The following is a 27821-nucleotide window of genomic DNA, read 5'->3' as shown; positions in this document are numbered from 1 at the left end:
TTTAAGCTACGTTCCTTAGAAACCATGCGCAAAAAATGTTTCCACGCATTGGAGATTGAAATGGAGGCCCCGTAGATCTGGAGGCGGGTCTTCGTCTCCGTTCGCTGCCTTCTCATAGGTTCAAGAGGTGGAGTGTCACGGAACATCCCGGGTTGAGCCACATTGTCTGGTGAATGTGCCTCGAGATGTACTCACGTCAATCTCTTAATGATTCCTTTTAAATCAACGAATTGCTTTCTAAGTATCTCCATATGCTGGTTTGAAAGTTTGGATAAAGCGTTCGTGCGCATTGTGCCACGGGAAGGTGCATAGTCTTACAAAGGATAACGACAACAGCAGGAAGCCGAGCGCGACGGTAAGTACGAGCCGTTCTAAAGGGGAGTGAGCTCATGGGAAAATGCGTACACTTGTTTTACCGCGTGATCCATCGGTGATATAATAAGAGTGTAGCCTATAATGCGCTATATAATATTAACGATTCAAATTCGGACGATAACTACAGTTGTTCCACAGATCGCTAGTTCTTGTTTGTGTCCTCGGACTCCAGGTTGCAAGCGTGCAGCCCATTTTGTTTTGTGACGTTGGACTTCCATGTTCCTAGCCAGCTTAGCGTCGGGATTTTCTCTCGCAGATTTATCCGTTACAGTTATGTAAACAACTAAAGAGCACGTTAAACACACACGTATTAACGTTAATGGGGAAAATCTTACGTAAATGTTACAATGTTTATCATACGATTGTTCATTTATTTGCTAGTGCAGGGACACTTGCATCAGTTTAAAACAGCCACCGGCTTGTCACCGTAGTGGTGTTAGGAGGTCTAGTTTTTAAGGTTACCGTGTCGAAATTATAAAATACAAAATAAACAATATTTTTGTTTTGTCCTCTAAAGATTTATTTTGTACAGGGGAAAATCCTAGTAACGTTGTTTACCATAGTAAAAGGGCTCTTTTCTATGTGTTTTGTAGCTAACATCTTTTCTCATTCCACACAAAGGCTTTATAGGGATGTCAACTTTTATTCCCACAGAGTGGATGACAGAGGAAAAAGCGGTTATCACAGGAGTGAGTCTACTTTTGGAATGTGTAGCGATACTGGCATGTTAGGGTAAGTTGGCCAATACTAATTCTTTACAATATAGTTTGTAGAATGTATGGATGCTTGATTGCTTTGTCACAATTAGTATGATTTACCCTGATGGGAATTAGAGTCTTTATTGCACTTTCTATTATGGCAGCTTTATTTTACAAAGAAATAGCATGTGCCATTTCCCCATACATTTGTACTTCTTACACATTAATGTAGTAAACAAGTTTTTGTCACAGAATTAGTTGTAAGATTGCAGCTTGTAGCATGCTCATCGTGTGCACAGCCTGAGCATCATATTTGAGGCACATGAATGCAGCCATTTGTGTGTGCCAAGTTCCTTAATACTAAGTTTTGTTTATGGCAACAGGGCTGGTTTGCAGACTAGTGATATAATTTTATTTATTTATTTTCTTTACACACTTGTATTGTATTTACACCAATTATAATTTAGCTCTGACTCACATGGACATTTATAGAATTTTCTACAAAATTAAGCCAGTTACCAAGACAACCAAATTTAAAAACTTGTCCATGTAGTTTTAGAAGTACATCTGTTGTGAAGAGAGCAGGACTACCGGTGAAAACACTGACAGTAAATATACATGGAACTAATAGTGTTCTAGCATTCATATCAATAACCTAATATAAAGCTGATTTATTTCACATAGAATGGGTCACCTGATGGTGGGTGTCATGTTTATCTCATGGAAATGGTTCTACTGGCTTTATCGCTGTATAATGACCTATTACAGGACACATTGGTGCTTGCAGTGCTAAAACCTTGGTTCATTAACAAGGAAATACCAACTTTGAGTAAATGTGCATTTTCAATGCAATGCAGTTTGCTTTGAAAAGCAAATGCATGCATAGTTAAGCAGTTTCTTTTTTGGGAAAGTAATTTTTATGTTTCCAGGTAAATGTTTTTCTTTTAGTGTCACTGCATGTTCTATTTATGAAAATAAAAGTAATGCTTGCAAATTAATGTTTTTAGTGGTGATTTAGCATTTTTTGAATAGTGTATTGAATAATTTTGACTAACGAATTAAAGTCTTAATTTCTATAATTAAAATATTTAATAAAGTATTAAAAACAATGTAATAAAGTATAATAAAGTATTATTAGTTGGTCATATGGCTGTCAGATTTGTTGTGTTGTGTTGGTCACCCCATGCACATGGCCAATTAGAAATATTTCCAACTAATTAAATATTTCTAATTAAAATATGTCAGTTTAATTCTATAAGCAATAGTTTTATGTTCATATATGGCCATTTCAGGTTTAAGTATATATTAGATATAATTAAGAGCGATAAAATAGATGAATGATTGGAGTGGGGAAAAAAAAACTACAATGCTCAGCATAAATGAGTACACTCCCTTTTGAAAATGAATAGTTTTATCAATTTCTCAGTGAATGTAGCCAATGTAGTTTAAATCAGGGCACCCCTGATTTAAACATTTTATTAAACCATTATGTCCATTATAAAACTGATATATCCACTTTTTATATTTAGTTATATATGAATTGGAATGAATAAAAACTACACCACTCCGATTTGAATTTCAGCTAGATTTTTAAAAATATTTTTTGTTCCTGTTTGTTAAGAATGCATAATAATTTGGGTGTTTAAACTATTTTAGAAAAACTTTGGACTTTTTTTTTTTTAACTACTTTTTAAATTTTAGATTACTTTTAGTTTTTGCTTTTTGATACTGACTGATCTTATGTGCATACACGCATAGTAAAGCATCATATAGAAAAAGTTCATTTAAAAGAGATCTGTGAGCACTGTACATGCATGCACACAGTGTGTGTGTATATACACTTAAACGCATGCATACACGCGCACACACACACACACACACACACACACACACACACACACACACACACATGCATACAGGGGTTGGACAATGAAACTGAAACGCCTGGTTTTAGACCACCATAAGTTATTAGTATGGTGTAGGGCCTCCTATTGCAGCCAATGCAGCATGACTTCCTCTTTGGAATGACAGATGCATGTCCTGTACAGTGACCAGAGAGATTTTGAGACACTCTTCCTGCAGAATAGTGGACAAGTCACTAAGCTATGCTGTTGGAGGAAAATGCCTCCTCACTCGATCCTCCAAAACACCCAAAAATGGCTCAATAATATTTAGTTCTGGTGACTGCAGGCCATGAGAGATGTTCAACTTCATTTTCATGTTTATCAAACTACTCTGTGAGCAGTCTTGCTTGTATTTGTGCATTATCATTTTGATTTACGACACCGCCTGAAGGACACAATGTTTACACCATTTGGTGCACATGGTCCTCCAGATTGGTTCAGTAGTTCTTGACAGTGATGCTTTTGGTACGCTTCTTTGGGGCTTCTCCACAATGTAACTCTAGAATGTTAGGGAAGACAGTGAAGGTGGGCTCATCAAAGAACAATACATATTTCACATTGTCCACAGCCCAGGGCTTTTGCTTTTGGCCCCTTTGAATCTGACGTTTGGCATTGGCATGAGTGACCAAAGGTTTGGCTACAGCAGCCCCAATATATTTATATATTAGATAGATAGACGCACCATATAGGTGTCTTAATTCTCATTAGTTTGAAGGCTAAGGGAAGGGCTAGATACCCCTTCAAACGTAGATTTTTCAGGACCACACTCAAAACCAAGGGGTAAGAATTTCCCAGAATACACCATCTACAACAGCAACATGGCTACACACAGAAGTCAGGAAATGCACAAATTAGTATTTTTCTTTTCTTTTGGTCATTATTACCAATTTTTACCACAAACAAGCATATGTTTTAATACATTCATAATGGTGTTCATGTTTTACCATCATGCGTTAAAAAAAGAAAAAGCTGAAATAAAAAACACAATTTCGCTGTCCATAATCCACAATAATAATCCTGTATTGCAGTTCCACAACATACTTTCACTTGATGACACTCAAATCCCCTGTCAGTAAAGTCTAGCGGCTGGAAATGAGCTTTTTATAGTGTCTGGCATAATGTTTATGTTGTTTTCGTGTTTGTACTTGGATTTATATTGCCACGGTGTAAATAAACAGTACAGTTACTTATTGCCACATTATATCGTTAGAACATGACATATACCTTCAGTAATTTCCCGGAGCTAAATACCCAAAAAATAATGCAACACGATTATTGATCTCAAATGAAGCAAGTGATTGCGATGACATATAATGACGTGTGCAGGTGTCGTAGTGATGTCCCATTTCTTAGCGGTAAATTTTGAAGCCCTTCCCCTTCTCACACTGTTTCAAGGGGTAGGGGTACAATTAAAGAATTTAAATTGGAATTGGGCCTATAAGTTGAGAAAGCAAGCCATTGCTCCATATTTTAAATTTCTCTATGGGTCACATTTTTGATTTTTCTATTGGTGTCATGCAATCATGTGGTCCAATTTCTGTTTCTGGTCTGTCGCATTTGCGTGTGTATGAGTCGAAGTCTATGGGGCGAAAAGTGTATTGTGACTGTGGCTTTACTGGTGGAATCTGCAATCAGTGAAGTCACTAGGCTAGTCAAATTTAGCCATGAATCCTCTAACACTAAATTGGCTAGTGTTTCAGTTTCATTGTCCAATGTGTGTGTGTGTGAATGAGTGAGGAGTTTTACCTGTGCTTTCAACAGCCAGTATAATGGACAAACTGTTCTTGTTCCAAAACTATTTTGTTTTTAGTTTTGTTCATAACAAAACTTTTAACAAAAGTCGCTTCTAAGCAAAAAAAAAGAAAGTTTATATAAAAAATTATATTTGTTTTTTTTTATTTTTTTTATTTGTTTAAAAAAATTTGTTTTTTTTCGCACTTCAATAATCATGCGCATGTTGTTATCATCAGCTCAAGAAGTTTATTTAAAAAAAAATAATATATATAGTGCCCCATAGTTGTTTACAAGGCCGCCTAAAGCCTGGTTTATACTTATGCATTGAGTGATCCACTGCTCATGCCGTGCATTTATGCCTCGGAGCGCTGTTTGTGTTGCTCTGCAATAACTCCTCAAAAACGCTAGCTGGCAGTAGGTCTTTATGCTCTTGTTTCTTCGCTGGTGTTTTGTTTTTTCTAAACACTACTTTAATGTACAAGTGGCTCAAACGTCCTCCTTTTGAGGCAGGAATCAGCAGACATGCAACTTTAATCTTAAAGTAAACACAAAACAACAGTTTCCATCTAGAGCTCCTTCACGGGACTCGACACTTGTAAACACTTGCTCCCGCGCCTCTCACCTCCGCCAAGCTGACCAATTACCAAACTCCACTACCAAGCTGAACAATCACAGAGCTTGCGCTATGAGTCGTTGCGATGCGTAGTTAAATTTTTTGAGAGGTGTGCATTAGTGTCGCTGACAGCTAGGACTATGCGACCACTCGTAGGCTGCGCCAGAGAGTGTGCTTGATGCAGAAGTATACATCGAAACTGCTCACGCTTTAAGGTTGATTTCTCTTTTTGCTCGTCACGCATCTATATTTAAAATAACAAACTTTTTGAGATCATAATAATAACGCATGCTTATTGAGGTGCTGCTGACACTCGACCCTTTCAGAAACAGGCAAACATGAGTGAAGTGCGAGGGGATGGGAAAGAGCAAATGATTCTTTCAGCAACCTGGAACATGAACAAACGGCCACGTTGAACTATTATCATCACCTTTTGGACTTATGAACTCTGAATGACGGAATCACTTTCTAACAAGAGGTTACATGTGCTGGTGTAGATTAAAGATACAGATGAGAGGTTGTGGGCTATATGTTGCATGTTTTTGAAGCCAAATAAGGACTGAATGTATTGTGTGCAGCTTTTCTGTAATTGGTAACATATCAGACACTCTAAGGGTCTGTTTGTGTTCATATATGTTGCATTTATTTAAATTATATAATTGCAGACATGGCATTAGGCTTTGATCATTCATAGAAAGGTTAGTAATGAACATTTATATACAAGTATTTGTGTATAAAGCATCTGTTACATGAGAAGTGCTTCTCATGATGTTCAAACAACCGCATACAGCTTTACTTTGGCATTTCCTCGAGCGAGAATGACGTCGACTGAAACTTTGTTGTACATCACATCTACTATTGGTACCCTTTTGGCAGTGAAAATGCAAGTCTGATGAGCGTGACCCGTACCGACCTGTACCCTATTGTACCACTCAGTGGAAAAGGGCCAATGGACGTTTATGTGGATGCCACATTAGATTGCTCCAAACTTGTCGATACTGGTGTCATTTTGGAATGAACAGCATGCTGCCACTTACTGTAAAAAAATCTCTTAGATGTGCAATATTGTGCATTGTAAAAAATGGGCACAAAGGTTATGTTGGTAAAATATGGAAACGCATGCACGGCCATTATCAGCTTTCTTTAGAGATGTGCTTGGGCTCAAATGTGCTAGGGATTATCCTTTTCAGAAAGTGAATCTTCTGCCCATTTTAAGAAGTGTTCTGAACTGGGTTTTAAGTTAGGATATCACTGAATGTTACACTGAGCTTTACTCTCTACACCAGCGATGTCCTGGAGGACCGGTGTCCTGCAAAGTTTAGTTCCAACCCCAATCAAACACAGCTGGCCCAGCTAATCAAGCTCTTACTAGGCAGTCTAGAAGCATCCTTGCAGGTGTGTTGAAGCAAGGTGGAGCTAAAATCGGCAGGACACCGGCCCTCCAGGACCGTGTTTCGTCAACCCTGCTCTACACCTTAGGTCTCAAACTCTATTTTTGAAGAGCTGCAGTTCTGCACAGTTTTGCTGTAACATTAATCAACCACACCTGATTCAACTAATCAAGTAGTTCAAGACTACTAGAGACTCTTAACTGTACATTCACACTGAAAGCATCACAGTGACAAAGTAGCCAGAAGTAATTAATTTCACATACTCGCCGGTGTGGGTGTCGAGTAGAATTGAAATCAAGTCAACTTTATGGTAATGAGCTATGATGCAGTTCGACGGCAAGCAATCAGAATGTAGAAGTCCACCGCTTGAGAGGAGTCTAGAGAACAGTCACCATGAACTTTCCGACCACAGTTCCGACCACAGTTGTTCCCAAGGCTTTGATTATTGCAGTCATCGGATTTCCAATTATTTGCAATGTTTTCTTACAGGAACATGCATTTAAAAAGTTACTTGCGAGTTACTGGTGTGCATTAATGTTATATATAGTTGTTTACTTTTTAAAAGAGGGAATCTCATGTGACAAAACAGTATTGTTGTCAGGATAATTCAGACATATGGACACACTGGATAATTAAGTGGTGCAAAGCCACACCACGCACAACTTGATCTTTCGTTGTTAAATGAATTTGATGAAAAGTGTGCAACATTTCCACACTAGAAATCATGTTTTATGTGGGAATGTAACTGATATGAAATACTGCAATGGCTGCTTTTAAATACAAGATCAATGTAGCGAATTTTGACGCGCTCGCCACCGGAGCTGAAGGCAGACAGCGTTGTTGCCAGAGCGACCTTTTACCGTCTCATCGCCTTCGGTGTGAACGTACAGTAAGGCTAATTTATACTTCTGCGTCAAGTGATCAGCGTTTGTGTTGCTCTGCAATAACTCTTCCGTAAAGTGAGCTAGCGGTAGGTTTTTATGTTCCTCTGTATTGTGTTTGAGTTCCTCTGGGACTAAACACTTGCTCCAACGGGTTCGCACGACTCTCTGCCCCGCCCACACTGGTCACAGCTACCAAGCAGACCAATCACAGAGCTTGCAATATGCATCAGTGCAACGTGTGTTTGCATTTTTTGAGAGGTGTGTGTCAGCCACAGTGAGGGCTATGCGACCACATGAAGGCTGAGCCAAATCATACGCTTGACGCAGAAGTATAAATCAGCCTTTAAGCAGGTTTGAGTTGAAGGTGGTTAGAGCTAAACACTGCAGATCTGTATAACTGATTTCTTCATTCCCTGCCACTGAAAACGCCCCGTTGCATGTTTCTGCCATCACCATGCTTTATTGTTGGAATGGTTTTGAGCATCCCTGTTTCCTCCAGCTGTGAGACTTTGAATTCAAGTTTCAGAGATCCTTGTTTATGGCATTTTAGCAGTTGTTGATGGCATGTATTTTTTGCAAATGGTTTGTGTCATCACTGACAAGATCAGTGGAGTATTGCAGCAATGTTTCTTTCTGTAAATTTCTTCCATGTCTATACATTTGGCAGATTATACGAAGTTCTTGGTCACCACTCTATCCAAAGCCCAAAGGTTCCAGTGACATCCATGAGACCTCGGATGTCACAAACTGTAGACTAAATATTAAAGTGGCATTATTTAGATATTCATGTAAGATGGCTCTTGATTACGGTAGTACTGTCATTTGATTTTGGATTTCGGTGGACACGATGCTGAGCCAGCATCGCCGATCCTCTGCCCCGCCCCTGTCGCAAACCCGCTCACGACAAATACACACTCAGGCCCTGTTTACACTAATACGTCTTAGTATTAAAATGGCATTTTAGAACAAAAATTATCCACATCCACTCCGTGTTTTACCTACCATTTCTGAACAGCCCTCCGTCCGCTGAAAACGCACATCACGTGACACCACACACACACACACAGACATGCGCTCGTTTGAGGAGCTACAGAGAGCAGTGCACATCGAACAGTTTATCAAGAATGTACCACTGGATCGCATCTCACTGTAGTTGTAAACGTGAGATTTAATTAATCTTGTCTCTATCTAACGACTCTTCTGTCTTTTGAATCTATCAAGTAACGTGTCACAGCGTCAGTACACTGCTTCAGTCCTTCACTTTCACACTTGTACTTAGTAATTTTAGTGAAAACCTCAGATACTGTTGGTTGTGCACCTTTTTTACCGACCAACCTCCCGCGGAAAAAGTGATTTGACAGGTGGAATTTGTGTGCTTGTCTTTTATTTATTTATGTGTAAAACAAAGACCATGCAGGGCAGGTAGTTGAAACGGTAGGCTACAAATAATTAATTCGTTATGAATTAATAATTCATAAATAATTAGTTCACCTCCACCTGTGACGACGATGCCATCGTCCATCGCAATGTTTCACATTACACATCGTACGATGCCAAATTAGTCGACATCGCCCAACCCTAGTATATAGACATTGATTAAATTCTAATGTTTCACACATGGAATGGAAATGGAACACAATGGAAATCCTTGAGATTTGGGAATCTGTTTGTACAACCCCAAATCAGAAAAAGTTGGGACAGTATGGAAAATGCAAATAAAAAAGAAAGTAATGATTTCCAAATTTACTTTGACTTATATTTAATTTCCAACAATATGAACACTATTTCATGTTTTGTCTGGTCAACTCTATTTAATTTATAAATATACATATTTTCCTATCATTCAAACCTGCAAGTTACTCCTAAAAACTTTTAGGCAATTTGGGGCGAGTAATCAGGTAACTTGTTTAAATAATAGTGTGATTTTTAAAATGGTTGATGTCAACAGGTATTTGTAATTATAATTTGGTACGAAAGCATCATTCTTTTTTACAGAGGTCTAGTCCTTTAGAAGCAAAGATGAGTCTGGGATCACTGGTTTGCCAACCAATATATGCCTTATAAAAAATTATTTTTAAAGTTTAAAAACAGTGTTCCTCAAAGGAAGGAACATTCCTCCAATGTTCCTTCAAACATTTGAATATTTCACCTCTAACAGTACATAACATACTTAAAAGATTCAAGGAATCTGGAGGAATTTCAGTTTGAAAAAGACACGAGTGCATGCCAACAACAGTTATCTCTGATCCCTCATGTTGCACAGTATCAAGAATCGCCATTCATCTATAATCATCACATGGGCTCAGGATCACTACTTTGGAAAATCTTTCCAAAAGGTCAAGTACCACAATATGCAGTTACATCCAAATATGCCATTGAAAACTGTGCTGTGCAAAAAGAAAGCCTTGTATTAACAGTGTCCAGAAGCGTCATCGACCTCTCTGGGCTCTTAGGTATCTGGGAGGGATCATCATACAGTGAAAATGTGTACTGTGGTCAGATATATCATTATTTTAGTTTTTTTTTGGGAGAGAAATGGATGCCATGTGCTCCGGGCCAACGAAGAAAAGGATTTACCAAACTGTTACCAGCAACAAGTCCAAAAACCATGGTCTGTTATGCTATTGAGTTGTGTCCGTGCCCTTGGCAAAGGTAACATTCACTTCTGTGATTGCACAATTAATGCTGAAAAGTGCATAGAGATGCAAAGTGCAAAGAGACTGCCTTTTCCAAGGATGCCCATGCATATTTCTACAAGATGATCCAAAATCACATTCAGCTGTTATTTTAAGATAACGACTGATTGAAGACCTCTATTCCCTGGATTTGATCTTATGACAACCTCAGTGGACTCCATACATAGCCTCAGACGTCATGCCAAACACCGTCATTTGGCTTAACATGTGATGTGTATGGCAGGCTGTTTTTCGGCCCTGGGGGGAGATTTGAACTCCAACTTGCCTAAACGCCTGCACCGATGTTTTTAGAAAGCCTAGTAAAAGCTTGATTAGGTAGCCCAAGTGGGTCTGAGTGGGCTTGGATCTGGGGGTTGAAGGTTTTGGATTTTTGGAAGTCAACTTTAATGTTGTCAAAGTCAAGTCACTGTTGAATAGTCGCTGGTGATGTCCTCAATAAAACCCAAGATGCAAATGTTTTAAGACATGCCACAATTTGTGAGTTATTTGCAGCAAACATGCTGTTTGACAGCTCATGACACATTGCAAAAATATTGCAACTTTACCAATGACTAATTTGTGCTAAACAAATGCACCGTTATCACTTGCTCAAAATCTTGTTCAAGTAGTGGTGTAATGATACACCAAAGGCACAGTTCGTTTCTATTCACAGTTTTGGAGCCACGGTTCGGTTTCTGCATGCCATTGCATGCCATCTCTCTCCATGCCATTTCTGTAGGTCCGCCTTCACAACAGCTGATTGGTCAGGAGACCGATCTATCATCATTTGGTGACGTATCGCAGGGATATAATGGCTCGTTTCCACTGACCGGTACGGTACGGTTTGGTTCGGTTTGGTACGGGTCACCTTTATCAGGCTTGCGTTTCCACTAACAAGGGTACCCTTTTGGTGGGCATGGTGTATGACAGACAGTTTCAGTCGACGTCATTCTCGCTCAAGGAAATGTCTACAATAAAGCTGTACGGGTCACTTACATATCATATGAGAAGCACTTCTCACAAAACAGATGCTTCATACACATAAATGCTTGTGTAGAAATGTTTATTAGTAATTTTTCAATGAACATGAGTTGATTATAACTGCAGATCAATGATACTGCGAAACAGCCTACTGTAACGTCTGTGATTATATTAAATAACTAAATAAATGAACATATATAGACGCATACAGCCCCTTGCAGTCTCCGAAATGTTACCAACTACAGAAGAAATACACACAGCAGACATTTCGCCCGTATTTAGGTTCAAAACAATACAAATTATAGCCTAGTCAGTGAAAACCTCTCATCTGTGTCTGTAATCTTCCGCAGCACACGTAGCCTCTGTTAGACAGTAATTCCGTCAATCTGAGTTCATAATAGTCCAAAATGTGAAGATAATAAGTTAGTTATACATGGCATTTTGTTCATGTTTGCTGAAAAAATAATGTGCTCCTTTTTTCCGGCTTCTCCTTTGTTTCTTCGCGCTTCACTCTCGCGTTTGTCAGTGTCTGACAGGATCGGGTTTTAAAAGCACATCAATAATCAAGCGCAGGTAATTATCATCAGCTCAAGAAGTTTGTTATTTCAGATATAATGTTAGAGACGCGCGCGAACGCTAGCAAGAAAGCGAAACCGCTCGCGCCTCAGACTGCCTCGTAAAAAACTACGGGGCACAGGGTAAATCTGCTCTTCTTCTTGGATTTGTGGCTGTTTATCAAGACGACGACAAGGTTTGTTTGAGCCCAGGTCGACCATGGCTTGTTATTATATGTATAAATCATTCCGCTGTAATGTCTCGGCTCGTCGGCTGTGTATTTCAAACATGGCGGGTTTTTTGTTTTCATTCTGGCTTGTTGCGTAAGTGAATGACGTATCTCTGTAAACCAATAGCGTTCAGCTGCGCGTCTAGCTCCGCCTTTTGGTACCCTTTCTCGTCTTTGGTACCCTTTCGAAAGGGTGCCGAAAAAGTGGTACGGTTCGGTTCGGTACGCTTTTTGACAGTGGAAACGGCTATAAAAGCGTACCAAACCGAACCGTACCGTACCACTCAGTGGAAACGGGCCATAAAAAGCATGTCAGTCAGGGTTTTTCGTTGTTTTCGCTTCCCTTTCGTTTAGGCAAAATTATTAGTTTTGTACATTTTTATTTTATTTTATTATTTTTTTTTTTTTATTTCAATTGATTGGTTAGTTGTTTTTTGGCTTGGCTCTTTCCTATATTAAGCTATACCTCCTCAAGTTCACTCTTTTCTCAGAGTAAGGTGGATAGAGAAGATGTAGTACGACTTACATTTTGCAAACACGTAGAAAATGTATTGTTAAAGACATCAGGTAAGAGGTGAATGTCATCTTAATATTTATTTTATTCTACAGCTCAGAATTGGGAAGAATGCGGCCCACAGCGCTGAAGACCCTTTTTTTTTTTCTTTTTATCAGTTTCTAGCGAGGTAAGGGGTCATTCATGAGTTAGAATTGTTTTGGTATATTTCTTTTTGTTTGGTTTCACTATCGTCCCCTTACTCTTGAGTTAAACTAATTTTTGTTTGATACTTTGTTTGAATTTTCTACTTAATCTTTTATTATATTCTTTTTATTAGTGTAAATATCTCTTTTTGTATATATTTGGGCATTATTCTGGTTTCAATTTTGTACATTAAATGACTTTTGTTGGCAGTTCTGTTGTCAGTCTTTTGCTTACACCCTCACATTGTGATTTCCACACTTTTTTTAAATGTTATTTCTTTATAAATAAGTTTTGTGAAACAGTTACGACAGATAGTGTGCGCTTTATCTACACATGAATTCCATTCCTGTACTCCACTGGAAAACAAAAATGTTCCCACACAGGCAACTTAAATGTGTCTGGGGGATCTGCAATCTTAATACTATGTAAAGCAGCCATCCTGCGTATACAGTAGTAACGGAGTGTGATTGCTCACTCAAGTCACATGGCATGACCTGCACTTGGAAAATACTAACTTTAGAATATAATATTTAGAACAAAAGCTCATCATTACTTATCTTTATTTCATCACATTTGATTAAATTGTATGTGTTTAAATTGGTTCAATTAGATAGAGGCAAGTGACGTCAACCTCAACAATGGGCAGCAGGGGGTTTGTGGGTACTGCGGTACGCCACGAGAGTTTCGCGATGCGTATCGTGGTTGGTGTATCGCGATATTTCGGTTCGGTTTGTAATATCGTTACACCTATGTAGATCTATGTTCAAGTCAAGCATTTTTCATAGTTACTGGCTCATCTTGCTTATCAGATGTCTCCTCGATGCACATCTTCGCTGTGTTCACCAGGGATGATATTACACATGCTATGAAGTTTGTCACATCTCCAGCGGCTGTGCACTTCATGGTTTCTGCACGTTTCATGGTTCATTCGCAAAATGTCAGCTTCTATGCTTCGCAGAGCACAACCCCCAATTTTATTACTTTTCTAGGGTTGCATAAACGTGATTGGCTAGCATCTGCTTTGGGCTATTTGCATGAAATGACCTACATTGGCTACGGAAAGTATTCAGACCAGAAATTTTGCAACCATTTGCTAAAATAATTAAGATTTTTTTTGTTTTGTTTTTTTTCTCAATGTTCACACTCCTATTGACAGAGCAACAAAGAATTGTTGACATTTTTGCAGATTTATTAAAGCAAAACTGAAATAGCACTAAGTATTCAGACCCTTTGCTGTGACACTCATGTATTTAACTCTGGTGCTGTCCATTCCTTCTGATCATCTTTGAGATGGTTCTGCACCTTCATTTGAGTCCAGCTGTGTTTGATTATACTGAAAGCCATACACCTGTCTGTATAAGACCTTACAGCTCACAATGCATGTTAGAGCAAATAAGAATTATGAGGTCAAATAACTGCCTGAAGAGCTCAGAGACAGAATTGTGGCAATGCACAGATTGTGGCCAAGATTACAAGAAAGTTCTTCTGCTTTTTAAGGTTAAGAGCACAGTGGCCTCCATAATTCTTAAATGGAAGACATTTGGCATGACCAGAACCCTTCTTAGAACTGGCCTTCCAGCCAAACTGAGATATCTGGGCAGAAGAGACATTGTGAGAGGGATAAAGAAGAACCCAAAGATTACTGTGGCTGAGCTCCAGAGATGCAGTCAGGGGATGGGAGAAAGTTGTAGAAAGTCAACCATTACTGCAGCGCTCTACCAGTTGAGGCTTTATGGCAGAGTGGTGGTAAACACATGTTTGCTAAAAAAAAAAAAAAAAAGCCTGAAGGACTTCAAGATGGTGAGAAATAAGATTCTCTTGTCTGATGAGACCAATAAAGAACTTTCTGGCCTATTGTGGTATGTGTGGAGCAAACCAGGCACTGCTCATCACCTGTCCAATTTGGTCCCAACAGTGAAGAATACTGTGGGGTGTTTTTCAACCGCAGGGACAGGATGGCTGGTTGCAATTGAGGGAAAGATAAATGCGGCCAGGTACAGGGATATCCTGGATGAAAACCTTTTCCAGAGCTCAGGACCTCAGACTGGGCTGAAGGTTTACCTTTTAACATGACAATGACCCTAGGCACACAGCTAAAATAAGAGGGTGGCTTCACAACAGCTCCATGCTTGTTCTTGAAGGGCTCAACCATGATCCTGACGGACCCCAATACCTTCAACTCCTCATCTCTTTGCAGAAACTCCAGGAATTGAAATGGTTGTAGCAGACAAAGGAGACGCAAAATGTGCAGTGCTGGTTTCCCCCAGTAACATGGTTAACAAGTAAACCGAGTTGGAAAGCCTGGTTGTTGGTATGCATGATTTTTTAGGTGTAAGATCTTAACTCTAATCTTTGGGACCCACCTCCCGAAACATTTGAGATGTCTTACCAATATGAAACACAAGCTGATAGTTTGCAAAACATGTTTGAGTTGTTACATTTCATTGTTTAGTTTTTTCTTCATTGGTATGCTGTGTATACATGCACAAAATGGTCTTTTTGGCTATTGAGTTTGCATTAATTATGGCACTTATAAGCTTATAAAATAAGCTTTTAAAGAACTATCTCAAGACCAATTTATTTCCCATTCTTCTGACATGGTTTTGTCAAAGTTCTGTGCAAAAGAACCTTTTGTGTGTTGTATAGGTAGACCTCTAATGGCTCGTTTCCACTGACTGGTACGGTACGGTTCGGTTTGGTACGGGTCACCTTTATCAAGCTTGCGTTTCCACTAACAAGGGTACCCTTTTGGTGGGCGTGGTGTATGACAAAGTTTCAGTCGATGTCATTCTCACTGGAGGAAATGTCTACAATAAAGCTGTACGGGAAAAAAATAGAATAAAAAATAAATAAAAATAAAGCTGTACGGGTCACTTGCATATCATATGACAAGCACTTCTCACAAAACAGATACTTCATACACATAAATACTTGTGTAGAAATGTTTATTACTAACTTTTCAATGAACATGAGTTGATTATAACTGCAGATCAAAGAGTGCGAAACAGCCTACTGTAACGTCTGCAATTATATTAAAGTAAATTATAGTAAAGTAAGTAATTAAATGAACATATATAAACACATACAGCCCCTTACAATCTCCGACATGTTACCAACTACAGAAAAACACACAGCAGACATTTCGTTGGTATTTAGGTTCAAAACAACACAATATATGGTCTACAGTCAGTGAAAACCTCTCATCTGCACATGTAGCCTCTGTTAGAGAACAATTCCATTATTCTGAGTTCATATTAGTCCAAAGGCGATAATAATAATAATAATAATAGTTAAACAAGGCAGTTTGTTCACGTTTGCTGAAAAATAATGTGCTCCTTTTTTCCGGCTTCTCCTTTGTTTCTTCCGAGCTTCACTCTCGCGTTTGTCAGCTTCTGACAGGATCGGGTTTCAAAAGCACGTCAATAATCAAGCGCAGGTTATTATCATCAGCTCAAGAAGTTTGTTATTTCAGATATAATGTTAGACGCGCGGCGAGCGTGAGGAAGAAAGCGAAACCGCTCGCACTTCAGACTGGCTCGTAAAAAAAACTACGCGGCACAGGGTAAATCTGCTCTTCTTCTTGGATTTGTGGCTGTTTATCAAGACGACGACAAGGTTTGTTTGAGCCCGGGTCGACCATGGCTCGTTATTATATGTATTTATAATTCCGATGAAATCTCTCGGCTGTGTATTTCATACATGGCGGTTTTTTTGTTTTCATTCTGGCTTGTTGCGTAAGCGAATGACGTATCTCTGTAAACCAATAGCGTTCTGCTGCGCGTCTAGCTCCGCCTTTTGGTACCCTTTCTCGTGTTTGGTACCCTTTCGAAAGGGTGCCGAAAAAGTGGTACGGTTCGGTACGCTTTTTGACAGTGGAAACGGCTATAAAAGCATACCAAACCGAACCGTACCATACCACTCAGTGGAAACGGGCCTTAATACATTCTGAATATTAAACCGTCCAAGTGTGTGCGCGCATTCTAAGCAGGGAGCAGTGAGGGCACATATAGAGGACTTTTTTTTTTTTTTTTGCTTCTGGTGCTCATTTTAGCAAGGTACCTAACCCCCAATTGCTTACTATGGAATAGGGCACCACTTTAATTTTTCCCAACTACAACTGCTTCTGTGTTTGGCTTTCAAGTCCAGCACCCACAGTACCAGCACCTGTAGGCCTATGTAGTCTTTCAAATAACACCTAGGAGTTGTTATTTTGAACCTTTTGTGGTTGTGTTGCTTGCCTTTCCACCAGTCTTGTCCAATGACGAACTTGATATTAAGGATTATATAATAAGTCTCAAACTTTCCTGAAGACTACTAATAACTGTTGAGCAGGTGTGAGTTGGAGCTAAACTCGAGAGCTGTGGCCATCCAGGAATTGATTTTTAGACAATTGAGTTATATAGTTTGGTCTTAATATTTAGTGCTCACAACTTGATGGATTTCCTGAATATGTGTTCAGTGTTGCAGTGTCAGTTATTTGTTTTAAAAGAAGCCATTTCCAACAGTTAACACCTATTAAATGGGTGTACCTTTTCTGCAACAATGCTTTGGTAGGTACACCCAGGGTATCCCAATTGAACATTGCTCAGATCATCACATTCCTCCTGCTAACTTGTTGCTATCTGGCAGTACATCACTTCTCCTGATAAAAGCCACACATGTATATCCATGCACATGATGGATTGACCAAATGTGACACTGCTCCAAGGTTCAGTTCCAATCCTTTTACCTTTGGTGAGCAGTTGGTTGTAGTGCAGTAGCGCTACTTCATACACAGTGCAATGCCTTTTTTCTTTTTAGCAAATTGTCTCTTATTGGACCACTGTTAGTAAATTCTTATCACAGAACCCCTGCTGTTTCAATGATACTACTACCCAGTCACAATGCCAGTTTGTCTAACAAGTTGCAAGGGTATTTGTTTCTACCTATTTCTTATGCATTCAACATGTTAATTTCTTAGAATTGTTCCTTTCTGGCTAATGGGGTTTTGCCTGATGATCCTGCTTTTTGTACAGTCGCCTTTTTACAAAGTTTATATTTGCCTGATGCAGGCCAGTTCAATTGTGATTTTAGTTTTTCCCCATCAAAACTCAAGAACATGGCATAAGACTATGCACAGGGCCGGCGCGTCCATAGGGCGGCAGAATAGAGAGGGCGGCGTCCACGACACCTCCCTCACCACCCGCGTCCTCAGCAGTTATATCCATGCCTAGGGCGGCAGAATAGAGAGGGCGGCGTCCGCGACACCTTCCTCACCACCCGCGTCCTCAGTTATATCCACGAATACCCACCCACCCATTCTTCAATTTCATCCCCACCCCCCTTCCCCGGTCCTCACTTTACTAACAAGTTCCTTTCGTTTTTACTTTCGAGTTGAGGGTGGCATGATCGTCCTTTGCCTAGAGCGGCAGTTCAGCTTGCTCCAGCCCTGACCATGCATTAGTTCGGTTGATTGAGATTTCTTATTTTATGAGGTGAAACTTCACTGTTACTACTAGGTCATTTGGAGTTTTGTGTGTCTGTCTGCGTGCCTAGCACCGCATTAAACAAATGTTCCATATTTGTCCATGCTACTGTTGCTGTAATGTACTTTTTCATTTTAAATACTTTCGTGACAAAAACAATGCACAGTTTTGGGTTCAGTACTAAGAATTTTATTTAGCAGAATACCTTTGCTGGTGCCTGACTGTACTGTTTGTTACCCTGTTATACTGCTGACACTGTATTTTCTGCTAAAGCCTTTGTTTTCACTAGAATTGTTCCAACCATAACTTGTTTTTCTTTTTTTCTTGCCTGACACGAGCACTGGAAAAAATATGTAGTTTACTTGTTTTTCTTAGTGTCCTTCATAGTGATTGTAAAAGTAACAGCAACCATTGGTCATCAATTGGTCTGGACATGAGGGGACAACTAAAATTAAGCTTTTAGACTATACATTGAATGCTTTGATTACCTTCAGATTACATTATATTAATACTTAGACTTGCTAAAGTTAAGAACAATTTTAATATTTTTTTTTTTAAATAGATTTCCTTTTTTTTATGCAGGTCTTTGGGCAAGTCACCTATAATGTTCCCACAGATATGTATTGGATGAGTGAGGTGAGCATTTCATTCCTTTATCTAAATGTCATTTTAAAAATGCGTGCTGTTTTGGTAATAACATGGAATTCTTTTTCAGAGTTTGATAACTAATCCATGGAGAAGAAAACAACGAGGGCTAATACATAAAATGCACTCCTGCAAACACAGATTCCATCTAGCCAGAGCCCAGAGACTTCTGTAGGAACTATGGAATGTAATGGTATTCCTGCAGAATCGGAGGACGCCTTTGCACATGAGATAGAACAATTAATTGAGAAGGAGAACTTCTCAAGCATGATGGATTTGCAAGACATGGCTGAATCTGACATGAAAGATTTTGAGTCTGGTTCTCTGCAGCATACATGCTTTGAACCATCTTGGCAAGATGTGATGAATGCACCTGATCTTGAACCAGATAAAACAGAAGATAAAGGAGAATATAATAGTAACATGACACCTTGTCCCTTGCCCAACTCAGTAGAGGTTGAATCCATATTGGAAACAAATTCTGACGAGGTGTTATTAGAAGCTGCATTTGAAACCAATGCTGGTCTGGTAGAGTATTCTGATATTAGCAGCTGCTCTGACTCCGAAACAAATCTTGATTGCAATTTGAGTTCATCCATTAAAGATGACATTGGTGGCAACCAGGCTGATCAGTCTTTAGAGGAAAGAGACCATAATCTAAGTAATACTATGGACTTTTCTGCTGAAGTCTGTCATGGTGTTGTGGAGGCAGATATGAGTGACATAGAAATGCAGGACACTAGACCTACACTGACCATGGAAGAGAGCAAAATTGAAGAAGTAAGCTATACTGGCAGTAACTGCAGTGAGGGCTCAGTTCCTGTGAATGCTGATTATCCGTGTACAGAAATACAAAGTGTGGATAGCCCAAACAGTGTGGAGCCTTTGTCTAAAGATGTGCAAATTGAAGAGAGAGATGTTCATTCTTGTGATTTAGATCAAATACTGGAGCTTCCTGATACCTCCCATGGTGGTTCGATGTGTGCTTCAGATAAAGCAAATGTAGAGGCCTCATCCATTTCTAATGGAGATGAAAACTGTTCTGAAATCTGCCCAACTGCAGATCCCCCAAATGTTTTTCAGTTGGAAAAGATAACCCCAGATACTGAAAACAAATCATCAAAACCTGAATGTGAAGATACATCTGTGATTTCTGGCAATGATAAAGATTTACTTGATGTTTGCCAGTTGGATAGAATGGACCCAGATCCTGAAAAAGCATTACTAACACCTGAATTTCAAGAGACTGGTGAGATATCCAACCTTGAAAGCGATTCACTTAGTGGCTGCCAGTTGGACAGTAACCTGGATAATAACCTGGATCCAGATCCTGGATGTACCTTTCCAAATCTTGGTCTAGAAAATTCCATTTCACTGAAAGGGCAAAAACGTTTAACTTCTGATGATGAACATGTTGAGCGGGGAAGTTTTGGATTCCTTGAGTCTTGTTTTGGTTTAAAAAGTGCAACACAGAACACTGAGGAATTGAGACACCTGGAACATGCACGTGTAAATCAAGTTAATGAGTTGAAATGCACTGAACCACCAGTTCTACTAAAGATTGCTATTGAAGCTAATAATCAGAAAGATGAAGCTGATTTACAAGAAGATCCTCCAGCACTTAGTGCTGTTCAAAGTTCTGGGAACTCTCTAGATCCTGGACCACAAAAATGTCTGACTGAAAGTGGCACCATTGCAAGCAAGGATTCGCTATCTTTGTTAAAAACACAAAAGAGGAAGCTGCAGCCTGTTGTTGTCCTCAAGACAACGGAACAAAAAACTTGTGATGGAAAAAATTTCCATTGCTTTGAGTGCAAAGAGTCAATGCATAGTGTAGATGAGCTAATTGAACATCATCACTGCATGCATTCTTTCCACAAGGCCGAATATTGTCCTACTTGTGAATGTTTCTTGACTGGTGATGCATTGGCAAAAAAGCATTTCTGTGGAGAAGTTGAGCTTAATGACAAGTTAAAATCATCAGCCTCGTATACAAAGGACCTAACTGTGGAGAAACCAAAGTACAAATGTAGGTACTGTGGCAAGATCTTTGTTAAAAAACCTTATTATGTACAACACGATCTGAAGCACAGAATTGTCACTGATTATAGATGTCCCCGTTGTGGATTATACTTTCTTACAGCAATCAAATGTCAATCACATCAGCGCAAAATACGATGCACACCCTTGGTACTGGAACCTTCTTTACAGACTGCACACTCATCAAAATCAACTCTTGAAAAGAACTATATTCCAAATGTGATTGAAAATGCAGACTCCGATGTAGAACTTCGTAATTGCTATGTGAAATTAATGGATGTTTACAAGAAAAGTGAGTCACCTGAAAAAATACATTGTCAAGTGTGCGGGAGGAATTTCAGGCTCAGAGCACAACTGAAAGCACACCTTAGATCACACTCTGATGAAAAACCATTTAAGTGTGACAACTGTGAAAAGGCATTCAAATATACTTGGAATCTAAACAAGCATAAAAAACAACAGTGTTTTCAAAAGACCACTCCTAATGAAACCATATTAGATTCAGAAAGCAAGACTCCAAAGTTTAAATGCCCCATATGCTTTCGCTTTTTCAAGTACTTTTACAATCGGACACGCCATTTACGTGAACAGTGTCTTAAGGAATACATGAGAAAAGGCAAAGGGAAGGTTGATGGAAAGTATCGTTGCCCTATTTGTAAAGATGTGTTTACTATGGCATGCAACCGCAATAGGCACATCAAGCAAACTTGCGTCAAGCTTAAACTCTACACAGCAAAAGCACACGTAAAGAAAAGGAAGGAGTTAATATTTTTGTCTAAGAAAAATGAAGGCAAAGAGTCACTGGCTGTGACCTCACAAAAAGTATTGCGGTACAAATGCACATTTTGCTCGGCTATGTATTCAAGCAAGTCTGGTTTCTACACCCATCTTGCGAAACATAAATTGCTTGCAAATTCAAAAAAGGCAATCAAACACAAAAATGGTAGTGATGTTCATTTGAAAGGTTCAAACCCTGCTGATAATAGTTCAAACCTCCCTTTCTCTTGTCGCTTTTGTGGAAAGCCTTCATCTTCATCTGACACGCTAAAAAAGCACTTGAAACTTCACAAAGGAAACAAGCCTTTTCGCTGTTTAGATTGTGGGAAAAATTTTTCCAGACATGGGCATTTGATCACTCACAAAAATGTGCACAAGCGAAATATACAGTGCTTGGTCTGCTGGGAAGTTTTTCCATCAATTGGAGATTTGTTAAATCACAGACAGTCTCATCCAAATAAAGGCAAGCTTAAGTGTCCTGATTGCCCATTAGAATTCAGGTTTCCAGTATTTTTCCTTCGACATGTGGCTGTGCATGAAAGACGACGCAAACTTATAGCACCTCATCCAAAAAAAGTTACAACTCCAAAGGACCAAGCTCCATCCTGGAAGGTAGAAGAAACTTGCGAAGAGGAGTTTAAATGTGGCCTCTGCCAAGAAGACTTTGCTGACTCGAAGGCACTTAGTGTGCATTGTTCAATTCATATCCCTGCCTCAACTGTGTCCAAATGTCCATTCTGCAAAAGCAGTTACTCAAGTCATGCTGTTCTGATTCGTCACATTCGTATTCACACTGGTGAAAAGCCTTTTCAGTGTACAACTTGTGGCAAACACTTCAGCAGAAAGGAATATCTTAAAATACATGAGGAAAAATGTCAAGTAGAGCAACCTCCCTCATTAAAGACATCAAACTCAATAAAGACATCAAAAAAAATAAAAGCAGAACGCAGTGTGGACACTTCGTTAATACAGACCAGCAGGCCTTATTTTTGCTCATACTGCCCACATGCTTTCCGTTTTTCGAGTAATTTGAAACTTCACGAGAGAGCCCACTTGGCAAAGACAGTTTTGCCTTGTTCAAAATGTGGGAAATACTACAGGAAGAGAAAATATAAGGAACACGTGGAGCTCTGCAAAGGAGGTCAATTAAAACCTTCTTGCAGAAAATGTGGAAGAGTTTTTACCAGAAGAAACTACAGAAATAGTCATGAAAAGCAGTGCCAGGGCAAGCTGTCAGCTGAAACCAAAACTGGAACAAAGGAAAAGTGCAACTTAAAGCACCAATGCCCAGAGTGCTCTAGATGTTTTAGATCTAGCATTTTTCTACAGAGACATCTTTCTCTTCATTCAAAGGCAATGCCATATTCATGCATGCGTTGTGGGCAGAAATTTGCAACTCAGCATCGATACTTGCAGCATGAGGCTTTTTGTAATGGTGTGCCCAAGCAGCGTAGATTGGAAAGTTTAAAAGGATCTGAGAAAATCAAATCAATATTTACCGAGTTAAAAAATCTGAAAGATGTCTCTGAAGAAAATGGTGACGATTTGAAGTGCAATTTTTGCACCAAGACATTTTTGTGGACCAAAAGTTTAAGACGTCACATCCTCACTCATACAGAGGTCAAGCCATATCAGTGCAAGAACTGTAAAAGTGGTTTCTCACGCTATGATCATTTGAAATTGCACCAAGCCCGCTGCAGAGGAAAGAAACAACTTGAGGTGCGAGTAGTAAAGATTAATCTTGACAACTTGAACGAAAGTTCTCAAAGTCAAATGCAGCAAGATGATGAACTGCAGTGCAAAGTTTGCTTTAAGCAGCTTTCCACTCCAAGTGATCTGCGACGTCATATGGCGATGCTCCACATTACTGATAAACCTTTTCCCTGCAAACGATGTGGCAAAACTTACAGTTCTGAAAAGACTTTGAAGAGGCATAACGACACCATCAAATGCAAAAGGCTTCCAAAGGTGCCTGTGAAATCTGCCACAAATGTTCAAAATCAGCCATGCAGAGAAACTTCCAAACTTCTGCAGCGTATACAAGTTCACTACGTGAATAAATTGAAATACCAATGTGACTATTGTCCTCGACGCTTTAAAATATCAGGACAACTGAAAGTCCATGTACGTCTTCATACCGGGGAAAAACCATATGGCTGCGCCAACTGTGGAGAGCATTTCATCAGAACAGACTATTTGAAACGACACTTGGCCAAATGTAATGGAAGGGTAGAAAATCAAGAAAAAGTGCTTTGTGACAAGTGTGGTGACCTGTTTACTCATGAAGCACTATCTGTACACCAAAAGACTTGTGTTGTGAATTCAAAATCACCTGGATCTTCTCGTGTGGTAAAAAAAGACAAGAGCCCCACCAAGATAAGAGGTTTTTCTTGTGCTAACTGTAGTGCCCGTTTTATATTGTTTTCACAGCTCCAGCAGCATTTTTTGGCAAAGCATAGGTCTGATCAGCCGCAAGTGACCATTAACAATCAACAGCAATTGGTATCATGTCAACGGCAAGTCATAAAGGAAGAGACGGTTGATGAGGTGTATGGGCAGAACCAAGAAAGCAGCCGTGAGGCATCTCGAAGGGAGCCACGTGCACGTTCAAACATAGGGATTATAAAGCCTCTCAAATGCCCACAGTGCAACATGCGGTTTTCCAAGAGTACCGGGCTAGGTATGCATATGCGCATACATAATGGAGCGTACCCGTTTTCTTGCACAAAATGCCATATTGGTTTTTGGACCAAAAAGACAATGGAGAAACACAAGAAAAAATGTAGAGGTCACACAATCCTCTCAAACAACGGATCTGTCTTGGAAAGTGCAGGTGACGTAGAAAGTGCTCTAAATGACACTGTGCTAGTTTTTAACAAGGGTTCTAATGCCACAGGAACTGGAGTACTGCAGACTAAGTTCTCATGTAAAGATCAAGACCAGGAAAATTATGCTGAGAAAGGAGATGCTTCTGTTCACAAGTATCAGTGTTCTGAGTGTGATCAGAGTTTTACAGATGGACTGAGACTTATAAGTCATTTGGAGGAACATGGCCGTGAGGAACAAGAACGCAAATCAGATTTTCACAAATGCCATGTGTGCAGTAAAGTCTTTGCTCAAGCTGGTATTTTGCACAGGCATATGAGAGTTCAACATCAGGAAAAAGTGGATTATACATGTCATATTTGTTCCAAGAAATTTCGTTTTCCTTCTGACTTGGAAATCCATAAAACTTATCATGACCCCAGTCGCCCCCTTGTCTGTACCACCTGTCAGATGCGGTATTGGACCGAAAAAGCCCTGGCCCTTCACCAAAGGATGGCTCATGGACATGTGCAATCATCAAATTCAAAAGAATCTGGCCTGAAAGCAAAAACTGAGCAAATATATAGATGTGAACCATGTGACAAAACTTATACAATCAAAAGGTCATACACAAAGCACTGCCAAGTAAAACATAAACCGGAATCAGTCCAAACTCTAAATGATGAATCAAAAACCTCTACCAGTGTTGATCAGGCATCAGATAAGGAAGAGTCAGACAGAAATTTCAAAGATGATGATGACAGTGACAATGACTCTGATTCAGCACCCTACTTTCCCTGTCATGTTTGTGGCAAAACATTCTTAACATCGGAAAAACTTGAGGATCATCAAAGATGTCATCTTGGTGAAAAACCCTTTGAGTGTGAAGAATGTGGGAAGTGCTTTGTTCAGCTAACAAACTTGCAGCAACATCAGCGATGCCACAAGTCTGAGTTTCAGTGTCAAATGTGTGGTAAAGGCTTTACCTCCCTCTTCAGTCTGCGCAAACACAAACAGATGCATGTCAGGAAGAGTGCTCATCGCTGTACCAAGTGCCACCTGAGCTTTACACGTTCAACTGAACTAGCTGAGCACATGATTACCCACCGTGATGAAAACTTTCCTTGTGACCTTTGTGATGAAACCTTTTCCTGCAAAACAAGTCGAGCTGAGCATCGCAAGATGCACACAGAGCAAGAAGAGGAACTTCCACCATTGATTCCACCCAAACAACCTGAAACAAAAAAGGTGACTTCAACTATCCACAATAAGGGTCTTTTATCAAGTAACTCTGAGCAGTACAAGTTTCGCTGTGGAATTTGTCAACTAAGATTTCCAGATCCAGAACAGCTCTCAGAACATGGATGCAATCCAGCTAAAGAGCGTCCATACTCCTGTCCAGAATGTAACAAGCATTTCTTACATGGTTCCCACTTAAAAAAGCATCAGCTCAGTCATCAGTTATCAGGACCACGTTGTTATCGGTGTAACCATTGCAACATGAGCTTTACACAACACCACCTTTTTCTCACTCATTTAAGAAGCCATGGAAATGAGAAGGCTTCCAAGAACAGCAACTTTCCTACCAGTGAAAAGATGGTCCATGTGGAAACGAAGCGTGACAAAATCTACCAGTGCCCCATATGTCCTTTGAGTTTTTACCAAGCCTTGGACCTTGCAAATCACCTCTCTGTTCATTCTCATATGTGCAGTGTTTGTAATATGACCTTTCCCTCTCAGAATGACCTTGATGAACATGAACAGTGCCATCTAACTGCTGCTACGCAGTATGAATGCACAGAATGCGAAGATCATTTTATTGGAAGTGCTGCTTTCCGCAGGCACCGCTGTAGTAATCGAAGTTTGACATTTTCAGAAAAGCATCGTTCAGAGTCATCTGCCTCTAAGAATCAGAGTTCAAGGACTCTCTTTCAAGCAGGTGACGAAGAGGAGGAGGTTGATGTCGGAGAGGACTTTATTATTTGCCCTATCTGTAAAAGAAGGTTCTCTTCTAATAGCAGTTTAATGGAGCACCATAAAAAGCATCATGAGGAGCCACGTCCTTTCAAGTGCTTGGTTTGTCAAAAAACTTTTACAAAGAAACGGTACCTTACACAGCACCAGCAGACACACAGTGAACGGCCTTACCAGTGTGAAGTTTGCTCCGAATCTTTTAAATCAGAAACGACTCTAGTGAGTCATTGTAAAATGCATGATGCAAAACGACAGCATCAGTGCCACATATGCAGCAAAACCTATCTAACGTCAAAAGATCTAGCAAAACACCAACAGAAACATTCTGAAAATCTCAGAGTCACAGCTCAGGACAGCAGAGAATACCGATGTGATATGTGCAATAAGTCTTTCACCATGTTTGCTCATTTGCAAAAGCACCAGGAAACCCATGTAGGTCAAGTGGTCTATGAGTGTACGGAGTGTGACAAAGCTTTTGCTTTTCTACATCTTTTAGAGGAGCATCAAAAAACTCATGCTGCTTCTGCTTCTACAGATTCAGTTCAGTCCCAATCACCAAGCCATTTCCCCTACCAGAGCCCAGTAAATGAATAAAGATGAAAATGCTCAGTTTCCTGCAATGCAGGTTATTCAAAATGATTCCGTTTTCTGAACGGTATTTAAGATTAGGTGTACATACAATTCGTTTCTTCTTTTTTTTCTATGCCAAACTGCTCTTATCCACTTTTGAAATATTGCATTGGTGTTTTACTGTAGTTCTAAATCAGTCTGCTAATGTTCTCAATCTGCTGTTTTACAGTTCTGTGAACTGCTCACTAAATTCTTTGTATAGTGCTCAGACTGATGTGTATAATAAATGTATGCCAATTAGATGATGTATTGATCTATAGGAGTATGTGCATGAATGGAGGTGGTTCCACACCGGATGTATAGTTCAAAATTACACCTCATTCCTTCATTGTTGAAATCCTGTTTGACTTTGCTAAATTTATTAGCCATATACTGTTTTTAAACATCCTTTTGAAAGTTATTGGGAATCTGTAGATTCATGTTAATATTTTTTTATTATCCATGTGTTTCTAAACATTTAAGGTCCTGTTAAGGGGTTATTACATATTAGTTATCCATAATGTTAATGTCTTCCTAAGTTTGAAAGTGTATTTTGTTACTTTAAAAAACTTTTTGAGTCTAACTTGGATGTTTTTACTCAAAGTAAACAGCAAACTTTAGGCTTGACACATAATACTGTATCTTTCTGTATGAGTTTGAACTACATTAGTGCTGACATTTATGTCTGTTAACCAGGTGTTTAGTTTTACTTTTGTATTATATGGCAATGTTGAGAATTTCTTCAACTAGTAAAACCCTTACATCTA

The 27821-nt window shown here is 39.4% G+C and overlaps 1 protein-coding gene across 1 annotated transcript; it reads left to right on the top strand.

The window, feature by feature from the left end:
* Positions 1 to 27821, top strand: znf1035 (zinc finger protein 1035). The gene is made up of 4 exons (XM_056476249.1): positions 1 to 355; positions 1030 to 1107; positions 18787 to 18840; positions 18920 to 27821. The coding sequence occupies exon 4, from the start codon at positions 19030 to 19032 to the stop codon at positions 27037 to 27039; it is 8010 nt and encodes a 2669-aa protein (XP_056332224.1). The 5' UTR covers positions 1 to 355; positions 1030 to 1107; positions 18787 to 18840; positions 18920 to 19029; the 3' UTR covers positions 27040 to 27821.

Source organism: Danio aesculapii, chromosome 16 (assembly GCF_903798145.1).
Source record: "Danio aesculapii chromosome 16, fDanAes4.1, whole genome shotgun sequence".
NCBI lineage: Eukaryota > Metazoa > Chordata > Actinopteri > Cypriniformes > Danionidae > Danio > Danio aesculapii.
Note: the sequence above shows the minus strand (reverse complement) of the source record. Positions and strands in the feature narration are given on the sequence as shown.

Excerpts from the sequence above, each read along its gene's own strand:
- znf1035 (XM_056476249.1), top strand. The coding sequence starts at position 19,030 with ATGGAATGTAATGGTATTCCTGCAGAATCGGAGGACGCCTTTGCACAT.